The following is a 13224-nucleotide window of genomic DNA, read 5'->3' on the forward strand; positions in this document are numbered from 1 at the left end:
AAAAAAAAAAAAAAAAAAGAATCTTCAATACAGTTACTAGATAAATTTTCTATGTGAGTGGAGGTTTTTTATCTTTTGTTTTTTTTACAGGGTCTTGTAGTAGAGTCCAGGCTGGCCTTGCTTCATGATCCTTCTGCCTCAGCTTCCAGGATGGTGGGATTATCGATGTCTACCACCACACTTGGCCTATGATAGTCCCTTAATCCTAGTTTTAAATTGAAGTCTGGATATTATAGAAACACTGAATTATCACTCTCAGCTCAATTCCCTATATTCTATAACAGTTTACACACATCTTTTTGTTGTTATTTTGTTTTCCCAGTACCAGGGATCGAACTCAGGACCTTGTACTTGCAAGGCAGGTACAGTGCCACTGAGCTTGAATCCCCAGCCCCACATACATCTAACTTTATCAAATGAGTATTTGGCTGGTTGTGGTGGTGCACACCTGTTAATCCCAGCACCAGGAGATGGAGGAAGATCACTGCAAATTCAAGGTCAGCCTCAGTTACACAGTGAATTCAAGGACAGCCTGAATTGCACAGACAATGACTCAAAAAAAAAAAAAAAAAGTATAAAACCCAGTTTAGACTTGGAATGATAAAAAGTGACTGTGTCCTTCTTTCAATACTTTGACCAACCAGCAACAGGCTACACCATTAACCTAATTCTAACACTCAGTTATTTGTAAAATAAGATCATGTTCTCTGCACCCTCGGAAAGTAAATATTACTTGCACATTTTTATATACATGGAGATTGTTAGCTATATGAAGTTAATAATCATTACATGGATACGCCATTATCATAAATCAAGAACCTTCAACATCCATCCTAATGTTTCTTTTTTCTTTGAGACAGGGTCTCATTTTGTAGTTCAGGTGGGCCTGGAACACAATCTTCCTGACCCAGTCTCCCAAGTGCTGGGATTACAGATGTGTCACCATATCCGGCTCATCCATCCAAATGTGCTTGGAGAATTTGCACAGGAATGTGCTATTATAGCAAAGTAATGTCTGCTGGCAGCCAGTTGACAAAGAGAAACTCATCAAATGGCAGTATGCTGTTACTGAGCTCTAATTTTATCAGTGTGCCAACAGCTGATTATGCTTTGGGCTGCTGAGTCACTTTAACCAAACATAGAAGCCTGACCAAAATTTGCCATTTCCTCATTTATCAGGGATGACAAGGGGGTTGCATGGCAAAAAAGAAGTAGGAACAAAGATGGTCTGGTTTTGTGGATTTCAACTACACTCTGGGAAAGTCACATAAAATATCCTTGCCCTGTATCCAGCTGCTGTCTCAAGGAACCAGCATTATCTCTTTGGCCTACAAGTGGCCCTCTCCTATGGACTGTAATGGATTAAGAAGCCCTAGCAATTCTTTATTTTCTTTTTTCTAGGTTGCTAGCAAATTTCATCCCTGAAACATTTTGCTTTGAACAATGTATCAATAACTGGCCAGATTATTGCTTCATGCTCAATTCTATCAGTACAGACAGATTATAGCTTTTGACATTAATGTCATGACCAGATTTTCATTTTGGCAGTCACCTCGTAACTGATTATATTCTCCTCTTGCCATCTAAGTACAGATGATGGTTGGGTATCTGTTACTTTGCAAAACAGCTGTTCTCACCACTTTTTATCATTTCATTTCGCTCTAACCTTCCTGTCATCTTCTAGAGTCTAATGAGAGAAGTAATCTTAGAGTACGAAGACTGGTTTTCAAACTTTTTACCCCCCCTTTCATTAGTATGCATTTCTGTTAAATAATACAAATATTCATCTTGGGGAACCGGTACATATACACTTCGCATCTTGATCCTTTTTACTTCTCCCTTTCTCAAACTTTAAAAAAAAAAATCAGCATTCAGAAAAGTTTAAAAAATCTCTTATGAAGCATGAACTCCCTCATCACACACCCATCTCTCTACAGCCATTACAATCTGTGTTAGAATATGAAAAACAACCATCTTAGGTCAACCTTTCATCTTAAAATTGAGGAGAGAACTCAGAGACATGAACTGACTTGGAGATAGTAAGATATAAGTGATCCATCATCACACTCCATGGAAAAAGAGAAAAGCAGGCAAGAAAAGCCTGTCCAATCAATTCTTTCAGCATAAAGTTACCAGTATAAACATATTGAGATCATTTGTGTATTTACTAGATAAAAAGAATCTGCTATCAGGATAAACATGCTCAGTTTCTTTGTGAAAGGAATTTGTAAATAATAAACAGAATCATTCTAAGAAATATTTAGACTTTTTCAGATAAGAGACAACACAGACTATCAGAAGTATAAGCTGGGTTTGAGAAGCAAAAAAAAAAAAAAAAAGTCAGATCAGGCTTACTATACTAAAGATGCTGATGTCATGTCTGTAATTGGGCCATAATTTCAATTCGGCCTAATTCAAACCTTTAAACAATCTTGCTAATAACTGGCAATATTACTGCTTCATGCTCCTCCCTATGTAGTTAATTACACTTTTGGCATTAATGCCATAGACCAAGTTATAATTTTCGTGGGCACCTTATAATTTCAAATTTAGCCCACTCTTCCTTTCTATATAAATAGAGGCTTTATGCCCCAATTGCTACATGACCCAAATGAATAATTCAATGTAGTTTGGGGATCCTGATTTTCACTACAAGACCAAATAACCTCAAGGTGCTTTTGGGAACTTCAATCCTATGAAATACGAATTTTTTCAGGGAAAAGTCCTTATGGAAAGACTGTCAATTACATTCACAATGAAAACAAGGAATAAGAAAAACAATTCTAAGTGCATTTTAAGCCTGGAACTTCTACGGAATAAGGGAAAGAGCAACAAACCCGAACAGACGCAGAAAAATTGATTTCTAAATGTGTTCTCATCAAAAAACTGACAAAATTGAGCTTGGCGATCTACAGGTTTTCTCTTCGTAGTTCACGATGAAGGACAGTTCTAATGTGAAATAAAACTGATCCCCTTCACGATGAGGTAACTCATCTTAATTTTCTCCTCACCTTCTTGTAGAAGAAAATGGGGGAGCGGGGGAGAATGCCAGATTGGTCTAGACTAAGTCCTCAGTGAAGACTCAGGCCCTGAGGGCCAGGCTCTGTAAGTGGTAAAGAGACCACTTCGCCGTGTAATCCTATCTCAAAGGGCTCCGCGTCCAAACAGCTTAGAACCCTGCCTGTTAATGTTACAGCTAAAGACGACAACAACCCACCTTGGTCATCTGCTTTTCTGGGCTCACAATCGACCAGGGCAGTCTTTCGGCCTATCCTAATCCCTCCCAGTTGCAGGGTAAAGCCCAGCCCTCCTTCCTCCCGACCTTGGGGTGACAAGAGCTCCTGCCTAGCGCCCTCACAGGCACCTTAAGGGGATCCCTCTCCGGATCAGACATTCCTCCCATCCCCCCAGCCGCCTAAATGTAGGACAGGGACGCTTCAGCGCCAGCGTCTCTTCCGGAACCAAAAAGACCTCATTCCTAATAGGCAAAGACAGAAAGAGAAAAAGATGGAAAGAGGGGAGACCTGAACCCCGGAAAGTCACGTCTCTGGCCAACTACAGGGGCCAGGTAACCGCTCACTCGCGCATCCCTCTACTCTCCGCGTCAAACCGCCGAGCCGCGCAGACGGAGCACCGCAGGACCCAAGCTTCCCGGAGCCCCGCTTCGCGCACCCCCTCAGCGCCATCCCCAGATCTTTGGGGGAGAAGCCGGGCAGGAAACGGGTCCCTTCCCTCACCTGGGGCGGAGGCGCTCGCTCATCGCAGCTGGTGGAGAGAAGCGACTAGGCGCCGCTCCGCGCGAAGAGTGAAGTGAGGGTCTTGCTTTCAGGCTGCCGCCACGCCCACCCCCCCGGGCCTTTGCTCTTGCAGCCGCGTGGGTGGACGCGGCCGGCGGTGAATACCCCCTGCTCGGACCCGTACCACTGCTACTTCCGGCGTCTCCTCCGCGCCCCACCATGTCACAACCGCCTTGGTACCACCCTCTTGCGCCTGCGCAGTCGCGCGACGCCGGCCGCGCCGACCGGTAACCCCGCCCACAGGAAGAGGCGGGTTCCGAGAAAAGGTGCGACTGGAGCTTCTGGAAGAGAGGACCTCCGTGGGGGTGGCTTACGCATTTGCCTGTTCACAGCCAAGGCGAGGCACAGTGTAAAAGCCAATCTAGGCTTAAAATAATTTAAATTACGTCACATTAATTGATGCAAGCATTTGAGTTAAATCCCTGCGAGGTAACAATAGAAAAGAACGAGGTGAGCCTTGTCAGGCAGTGGTGTGGACATCCTGCCGTGTGGGTCCAGGGATCGGGGGTTGGGAAGGCGCTTGTGGGCTTCGAGAGTTTGGCTCGGGGTTGGTGGGCTGTTTAGATTTCTGAAGGTGCGGAAGCGGAGGGCTGCGCTGTGAGTTTCACAGGGCGGGGCCGTTTCCCTCAGACCACGTTCTAGGTCCCGGAGAAACTTCCAAGGAGACCGGGGGGTGGAACGGCTATTTTGGAGCCCTCAGTAGGACTGCGAGGTGGCCGGACCCCCTCCAGGGCTGCTCCTCGGGCCGCCTTCCTGAACTTGGTCCATTCTAAGCAAAAAAAGAAGGGCGTGGAGGAGGGGGAGAAAAAGTGTGTTGGCCAGAGCAGGAGATGAGTGTGAAGATTAGCAAAGCTGAGACTGTCTGGTGTTGGGAGGCTGGGGAAGTCTTAGCTCGATGCTTTCTGGAGCATCTCCTGGAGCTGAAATGCAGATAGCCCAGTTACTTTTGGTTTCAGCAGTGTGCCACATTTGGCCACTGCGCGTTGCTGTCCAGTTATCTCTCGTTTTGTCTAACACAGGCTAACGTTAACTCGGGAACCATGATCAGAAAGCACGGGGATCCAGGAGAACCAGCAGCAAAATTAGCATCCTCCTAGAGGAGCGCGGGTAAGAAAAAAGTTTTAAAATGTTACTGTCCAGCCGGGCGTGGTGGCGCACGCCTGTAATCCCAACACTTGGGAGGCTGAGGCAGGAGGGTCGCTGTGAGGATCAAGACCAGCCTGGGCTACATAGTGAGTTCCAGGTCAGTCTCAACTACATAGTGAGACCCTGTCTCAAAAAAAAAAAAAAAAAAAAAAAGATGTTACTGTCCAAATCTGCAGGCATCTTTCCTGTAGGATTAAGTATGCGGTGGAGTGCTGTACAGTCAGAATCGTGGAAAGGAGATATTAGCCCTTTCTAAAGTCAATAACAAAAGGGCCATGGACGCTCAAGAGTTGCAGATTGTTTTGGAATTCCCCTCAGGCTCAGGCGTGCTAGGCAAGAGCTCTACCACTCAGCTACATCCCCAGTGGGGTTTTTTGATTGTTTGGTTTGGGAATTTTTGTTTTGTTTTTGCTGGGGTTTCTTGTTTGCTTGTGTGTTGCTTTTCTCTCCTTGCTGAGACAAATGCTCGACACCCATAGTTAGAGGGGAAGGAGTAGCTCACAGTGCATACAGGTTTCCGTCCATAATCCTCTGGCACCAAGGCAGGGTCGGCAAACAGGCATCTCAGCAGAAACAACATGGCTCACACAGGGTAGCAAAGGGAAACAGTTCATGGCAGCAGAAGACAGCGCAAAGCAACAAGGGACCTTAACAGAGTCTTTCTGCCTCTTTCATTTTATTCAGACTACTTAGGGCAGGTAGCACTCACACCCTCAATCCTAATGCCCTTGGGCCTAGCCCCACCAGCAGTCAGTCACACTCTAGATTCAGCTACCTCCAAAATAGCCTATAACCACATGAGGCTTTGGGGGAACATCTAGACACAAACCATTGTTGGTTGGTTTATTTTGTTTTTTCTCCTTTTTTGTGGGGTGTGGGGGGACATGTTCTAGCAAAGTTGTCCAGCCTAGCTTCAAACTTGGATCCTCTTGACTCAGCCTCCTGAGTAACTGAGTGCACAAATGTGCACCACAGCACCTGGCTAATTGTATTTTTGTAAGTAAATGGTCTGTAGTTCTCATCATAATGTATATGTGTATCTCCGAAGAATAATCACTGTGAACTATTAGCAAAAAAAATGGTTTTGTTGCCAGGCATGGTGGCAGGAGGATCACTGAGTTCGAGACCAATCTGGGCTACATAGTGAGTTCCAGTTCAGTCTCAACTACATAGTGAGTCCCTCTCTCGAAAAAGAAAACGGTTTTGTTTTGCATAGCTTCCCTTAGGATAAAGGTGAATTGCTTACTTTGGTAAATGGTTACAGTATTTTTTGTAAATGGATTCAAAGTCTCCTTTTTGATCTGTTTAATAGGAGACTCTCAGTTATGGCACTGTACAATTATAATAGTTGCACCTTTATGGTTGGAGAAAGAATTCATTCAACAAATATTATGTGCCAGGCTCAATGGTAGATTTTGAGAATACAGCTGTGTACAGGGTACGTATGTTCCCTGCTCTCTAGAACTTTATAGCAACAGTAAGATTTTTTTTTTTTTTTTTTTGTTTTTTTTTGGTTTTTTTCGTTTTTTTGAAACAGGGTCTCACTATGAACTCAGAGCAATCCTCCTCCCTCAGCCTCCCAAGTAAGTGCTGGGATTACAGGCATGTGCCACCACACCCAGCAAGAAATAATTTTAAGAGAGTTGAGTTTGGGTTTTTTTTTTTTTTTTGTTTTTTTTTTTTTGGTACTGAGAACTGAACTCGGGTCCTTGCATTTGGGAGGCAGGTGGCTGCATCACTGAACTAAATCCCTGGCCCCCAGTGGATATTTCTTATAACACTTTGGAAACCTCTACTTTAATGAAGAATCTTTGGATATAAGCCTGAGTTTATTCTTCACCATTCCATCCTTGAATGAAATGTTTAAGGCTTTTAAAACATGAATATAGTTGCTTTATATTCATGGGCATTAGTCACCTTCTGTCAGTGGGATGAAGCATGTGACATACACAGCTTAAAGGAGGAAAGATTTATTATGGGTCATAGTTTCAGAGGTTTTAGTCCATGATTAACTGACTCAAGACAGAAACGTCATAGTGGAGGGGCATGGCAGAAGAAAGCTGGCAGCCAAAAGTAGAGGAGAGGGAGAGCAGGCAGAAAGCCAGAGCGAGAGCTGCCCTGCAAGAACATGCCCCCAGTGAACCATTCCTTCCAGCTGAACCACATTTTCTAGTAGCCCATTTAGTTATGAATCATCAGTGTGTTGATCCATTGATAAGGTTAATGTTCTTCTCATCAAAACACTTTTTTTTTTTTTGGTACCAGGGATGGAGCTCAGGACCTTGTACATGTGTGGCAGGCAGCAGCACCAATGAGCTAAATCCCCAGCCTGCAAATATTTTATTCTTCCTATTTATCTTCATATCAAGCTCTGTCTGTTGTTTTCTACCTTTATACAAAAAGTATGGACCAAAGCCAGTTTTAAAATTGTATTTAACCTGGGTTGTTTGAAATGAATATAAAATATTGGCTTGTACCGTTCATTATCTTACATTTACCTTTTTCAGGAAGAGAATGAGTGATACTCAGCCCAAAATGGAAGTATGTCCTTATTGTAAGAAGTCATTTAAACGATTAAAATCCCACTTGCCATACTGTAAGATGATCGGAACAACCATACCTACTGATCAAACAATCTCTCGGTCAAAGCCATCTACCCATCCACGTGCCAAAAAAGTAAAGGAGCTGATCAGAGACTTAACTGAAACCGAAGGGAAAGAGTTTAGGACAAAGAGTGAGGAAAGAAATGCGAAATTGAGACAGGACAAACCAGGACAAACAATTGCTTCCTGTCCACAACTAGCTGTTGGCTTGGAAAGAGCAAGTACTACAAAGGCAGATAAAGATATAAAGGATCAAAATCGGCTCACCATCAAAATGTTAAAACACACTGAACCAAAGATTACTTTCCAAGGAGAAACTAAAGCTCAGTTTTATGCATCTAATGACAATTCTAAAAGAGAACTTGCTAAAGGTGTGTCTGTATCAGAGAAAAGTAGATGTAATCCTTCAGAAACAGAAGCACTGTTACTGGCTGGCTCAGTGGAACCTTCTTTGTTGAATCAAGATAGAAAATATTCCTCGCCTGTACCTAATGATGCACAACAAGCCTTATCTGCAAATTTGAAACTGGACACAGTTGACCCCCAAAGACAGGGGCTTCTAGTAAAATTACTAGATATGCCTACTGGTGATCACCATCAGTCTCCAAGGAATCTCACTGATAGGGTTCAAAAATTAACAGCCGCAGTGTTAAGCAAGGAGAGAGATTCCAGAGGCAGAGGTCACCTCCCAGGAGTCTTCACTGGTGTTGAAGACGCTGAGGGTCAGAAAATGAACTTAGAATCACTCACATTAGACCTTCACATTAGCCCTTTAGCTAAAATCCAAGTTGAGAATGAAGAAAAAAGACTTGGTGTTGGAGTAAAGGGGTGTGGGAGCAAAGGAGATGCAGAGAAAAGTAGATTTGCAACAGAGATGCGCAAGTGGGATTCTGTGAGCCATGGCTCCAAGAACTGTGGCTTTGGTGATTCAGCCACAGAAGAGAAACTGGAAGGCGAAGGTCCACTTTTAAATGTGTTCACTCCACAGGAGGCAGCTCACACTGAGTTTCTTCGTGTATTGCAGTCAAATAATCAAAGACCTGCCTCTCTGGCTGTGGAATCTGTTCAAGAAGAGAAAGCACAAATCTGCAGTCATAATCAAGCCCCTGATGTAAAGTTATTAAGGGAAAGTAAGGAACAAGAATCTCTGGAGCCCAGATCTGGCTGTCAGCCCCAGGCTTTGCACTCTAGGTGCCAGAAGTCATCATCTGCCCAGCATCACCTTTCTAAAAGCACCTTCATTAATCATGTTGGTGCCACAGACAGAAAGAGCCTTCCTGGCTCCATTGGGTTGGAATGGTTTCCAGATCTTTACTCTGGTTACCTTGGACTAGGAGTGTTGGCGGGGAAGCCTTATTATTGGAATGCAGTGGCCCAGAAGCCTCAGCTCACCGGTCCTCAGTGGGGAAGTCTCTCCCAAGGTAAAGCTCAGGGGCAACCTAGCCCATCCACAATGCTTTGTACCTTTGGAATATGGGTTAGAATACTAATATTTTCATTCACTTAGCTTATTTTTTTGTAGGCATTATGAAAGTCCACTGGACTTAACAATTGCGAAAACATTACTTCTTGTTCCCAAGATCAGTACTTGGGGCACTGGGGGTTACTTGGGGTTAAGTAGATGGGTATTCAAACTGAACAAACTCAGAAAAAGCACAAAGACTTCAAAATTCATTCAGGCCCAGATTAGATAAATATGTACCAGGTTTATGATAAATTACAACATCTAGAAGTGTAGAGTAGCAGAGAAGGTACAAGCAGAAGGTGTTTGTGGAGTTGGGGGTAGGACAGGTTAAAACTGGCTGGGTAAAAATGGTAGTTGAGACAGGTGGAATTGGAGCCTGAGGAGATAAACTAGTAAAGGTCAAGGACCAGAAATAAAGAAACAGAGGATATGTCAAAGAGGGTATAGAAATCTGTGCACTGGAAGAACCGGGCCACAGGATTTAGGACTCAGGAACAGAGCCAGAGATTGAGCCTTGAGACATGAAAGATTGCATAAGAAGGACTTGGAGAGACTGGGCATTGAAACTGATCTCGATTGTCCATCTATCTTCAGAAGCTTTTATGGTCCTGGCAGGTTGCTAAAAGAGGTGAATGAAAGAAAGTTCCTGATAGGCATTTCAAGCATAGTAGTCTCACTTTTTTCTGCTGAACCTTATCTTTAGTACTGAATTACCTCTCTAGTAATAATACACAAAGTTTAGTCATTTTGCTCACTGGGAAGCTTGGTGGGGGGGGTGGGATTTCACTTTTTTGAGAAGACTAGGGACATAAAGTAGCACTTTGGAGTAGTGGTTGTTGCTGCTTTCAAGCTTACTTTGACAGGATACCTATGACAACTCAATTGGTTTGCTCCTAAAAAGCTGACCTTCCTAAAAGGAAAAATTTTTTCCTTTCTAGTATATTTTACAAATGATCACACATTCCCTAAGCCCCCTCTGTCTGTTCTCAAAAGCACTTTCCCCTTTTTAATTTTAATTTTTCTCCCGACTCCCAGCCCAGTACTGGGAATTGAACCTAGAGCCTTGGTACTGAGCTACAACCCTGCCTGTTTTTATTTTTTATTTTGAGATAAAATCTTGCTAAGTTCCCCAGCCTGGGCCCAAACTTGGCAGTCCTCCTGCTTGAGATACTCTGGAATGTTAAAGCAGAAGAACTGCAAATTCAAGGCCAGCTTGGACAACTTAGTGGGACCTTGCTTAAACTAAAAACTTTGAAAGGACTGGTGGTGTAAGGTCAGTAATAGAGAACTTGCCTGGTACATATGAGGCCCTGTCTTTAATTCCCAGTACCTCATCAAAAAGCATTTCTTGGGCCAGAGATTTAGCTCAGTGGTTCTGCCGCCTACCTCATAAGCGCAAAGTCCCGAGTTCAATCCCTGGTACAAAAAAAAAAAACCCAGTTGACTGAAGAAGGATGACAAGTTCAAAGAGCCACAAGATTCCTGACACTGCTGACAAAGCAGTTGCACAGTCGCAGGTTTCATGCGGTTACAAGGTTTACTGTCAAGAGACCAACCTTCACCTTGCAAGAGGTGATCTATGTAATTTTTTGAAAATCAGCATAGGTAATTGTTATTAATATAATGATCATTTGGTTAGTATTTTTACATCCACAGCAACTTCTGTCACACCTGCTAAACCTGTCAACAGTAATTGTATAAGTTATCCCTTTTTCCAACAAGACAAACCAAGACCAGAAAACCACTGATAATAGAGCTTATTTGCCTGTCATTAATATTGAAAAAATGAGGGAGATTAGTTTTATCCCCTTTCATTATTTTTAGTTTTAATTTTTATTTTTTATTTTTTTGGTACTGGGGATTGAACTCGGGACCTTGTGCTTGCGAGGCAGGTGGTGGCACTACTGAGCTAAGTCCTTGGCCTAGCCCCTTTTATAGATAAGGAACCTGAGTCCCCAGTGCCAAAAACAACCATAAAAGAATGAATTCATTTTTTCTCTTTAAAATATTTACCTTGAGCCTGGTAAGCGCAAGGACCAGAGTTTGATCCCCAGTAACCCCCTCCCCAATTTGGTTTTGGTTTTGGTTTTTTTTACTTTAAGACACAAGGGTATTGCTGAATCGTCTGGACTGCACTGGAACATGATATCCTCTTGCTTTAGTCTTGCCTCTTGCTGGTCTCACAGGTGTACACCAATGACACTTGGCTAAGAATTTCATTCTTAGACTTGGGTTCCATCCACAAGATAACTCATTCTTTATATATATGCAAATACTGTAATTTTTTTAAAACCCCTAAATCTTGAAGACTGGCCCCAAGCATTTCAGGTGAGGGGTACGCAGCCTAAAGTACAAAGTCATGCTTTTTGCCAAAATGTTTCACAGCTGGTAGAACTTAACATTTGATTCATTTGGTTAAGTATGTGCACACAGATCAGAGGATCTGGACAGTGTATTCATTAATCAGAAATAAATACTGGCTCCTGATTGCCAAGGGTTCCCTCAGTCATAAAGGTTTTTTGTTTTGTTTTGTTTTTGACATAGAAGATTTAACTGTCAATGCTTAGTTAAAATTCAATACAGAGATTGTAATCCCCCTATTTAGAATATACTTTTCCTGGGGCTGGGGATTTGGCTCAGTGGTTCCACCACCGGCCTTGGCAAGCTCAAGAACCCGAGTTTGATCCCCGGTACCAAAAGTTAGATAGATATAGATAGGCAGATAGGTAGGCAGAGAGAGAGAGAGAGAGAGACACACACACACACACACACACACACTTCCTGAGGCCTAGCGATGGGAAGCTTCCAGCTTCCTTACTGAATGTTGGGGAAGGGGGTGAATTTCTGTGAACTATCATAGTGACCTCTGTTTGGAGCCTTAGTTCCTTTGGTGGAAAGAAGTTCAACTGATCTAAGGATTTGAGAACCCCCAACCAGGCTTACAACCTCCAGCTTCCCTCTAATGAAGCTCTTGGGAACTGTGCAGAAAGTTGAGGCTGGAGTTACTGACAGTTGGGTTCCGTTGCTGGCTCGAGGCATTTGGAGAAGCTTCTCTTACCACATAGGCTGTTAAAAGTGAGGAGAAGGAAAAAAGAATAATGGTGGTTGTCTTCAGTTTGTTTTCATTTTGTAGTTGGGCATGATTAAAAGCACCAAAGCTAATATAGCAGCATCTACCATTTGTTGGGCAACTTTTAATTTTTAACCCCCATACCTGACTGTCCCACCACCTGTCCCCAGACCTCCCTGCCTGTACTGCTCATGCCTCCCAAAGCCAGGAGGATGCCAAACCTCAGTTTAACCAGTTGTATTCATCTATCCCTCTACAGATTTTAACCCACCTCCCAAACACAAGGATAAGTAATTTGAATCTGTTAAAGTCTTCTGAGTTAGAATTCCATCACCCAAGCTACGTGGGATGACTTCATTAACATAGGTGATGGCTACATTCTGGGTCACTGTGACAGTGAGACATTTCTTTTTGGACAGGCTGGATCCGGTGCAGCACCACCCTAAAGAAGAGTGGAATTGGTAGCATCACGATGCTCTTTACTGGATACTTCACCCTGTGCTGCAGCTGGAGCTTCAGACATCTGAGTAAGCCTTTTATATTTTTAGCCTAAACTACAGGTCAACTCCCATTACAGGGACTCCAAGGGATTCTCCAAAAGGCCTTTCTTATTAGTTCTTCAGTGTCTGACATGACCTAGTGAATGAACTATTACCTGGGGCTCTTGGAGTTTTATTACAGGTTTTGTTCATAATAGCCTTCAGAAGATTTGACTAAAATTTACATAATTGCTCTTGTCCTCTATTTTATGTTATCACTGATGGCAGTGAAACTGAACAGCTTTGTACCACAAGAGAGGAGGAACAGAACACGGTTGTCATTCATTAATGTGTTAAGACTTATAGCTGTCTCAATCTGCTTCTGACAGTTACAAGCAAACACCCTTCCAAGTATGAGATTCAGCTTGTACTGTCTTAACTGGAAGGAAAATGCCTGAATTTAATGTTTTAGTTCAAGATAATTTTTAAGTATCATATATTACTTATGGGGGGTTGCCAGGGATCAAACTCAGCCTTTGTGCTTGTAAAGCAGGTGGCAGAACCACTGAGCCAAATCTCTGCCCCCTCTTAAGTATCATATTATAAAAACATCTAATTTTTTTTAAGTAGTTTATTGGAAGCTATCAAAAAATTCCAGCACTTT

At 42.9% G+C, this 13224-nt stretch overlaps 2 protein-coding genes across 9 annotated transcripts in view; one reads left to right on the plus strand and one right to left on the minus strand.

Moving 5' to 3' along the window:
• Fam104a (family with sequence similarity 104 member A) overlaps window positions 1-4030 on the minus strand; it is an 18226-nt gene extending 14196 nt beyond the window's left edge. The window contains exon 1 of one of the 3 annotated variants that reach the window (XM_010630702.3): window positions 3738-4021. In XM_010630702.3, the coding sequence (XP_010629004.1) occupies window positions 3738-3958 (221 nt within the window). In that variant the 5' untranslated portion in view covers window positions 3959-4021. Of the gene's footprint in view, window positions 1-3737 lie in introns of all 3 variants that reach the window. The other 2 variants (XM_010630704.3, XM_010630705.1) reach the window with 2 other exon arrangements.
• CUNH17orf80 (chromosome unknown C17orf80 homolog) overlaps window positions 4012-13224 on the plus strand; it is a 26943-nt gene continuing 17730 nt past the window's right edge. For 3 of the 6 annotated variants that reach the window (XM_010630695.3, XM_010630700.3, XM_010630701.1), the window contains exons 1-4: window positions 4296-4394; window positions 4817-4904; window positions 7451-8967; window positions 12501-12608. In XM_010630695.3, coding sequence (XP_010628997.1) covers window positions 7458-8967; window positions 12501-12608 — 1618 coding nt within the window. In that variant the 5' untranslated portion in view covers window positions 4296-4394; window positions 4817-4904; window positions 7451-7457. The other 3 variants (XM_010630698.3, XM_010630696.3, XM_010630697.3) reach the window with 3 other exon arrangements.

The sequence above is a fragment of the Fukomys damarensis genome, unplaced genomic scaffold (assembly GCF_012274545.1).
Source record: "Fukomys damarensis isolate Sample0158 unplaced genomic scaffold, DMR_v1.0_HiC HiC_scaffold_23, whole genome shotgun sequence".
NCBI lineage: Eukaryota > Metazoa > Chordata > Mammalia > Rodentia > Bathyergidae > Fukomys > Fukomys damarensis.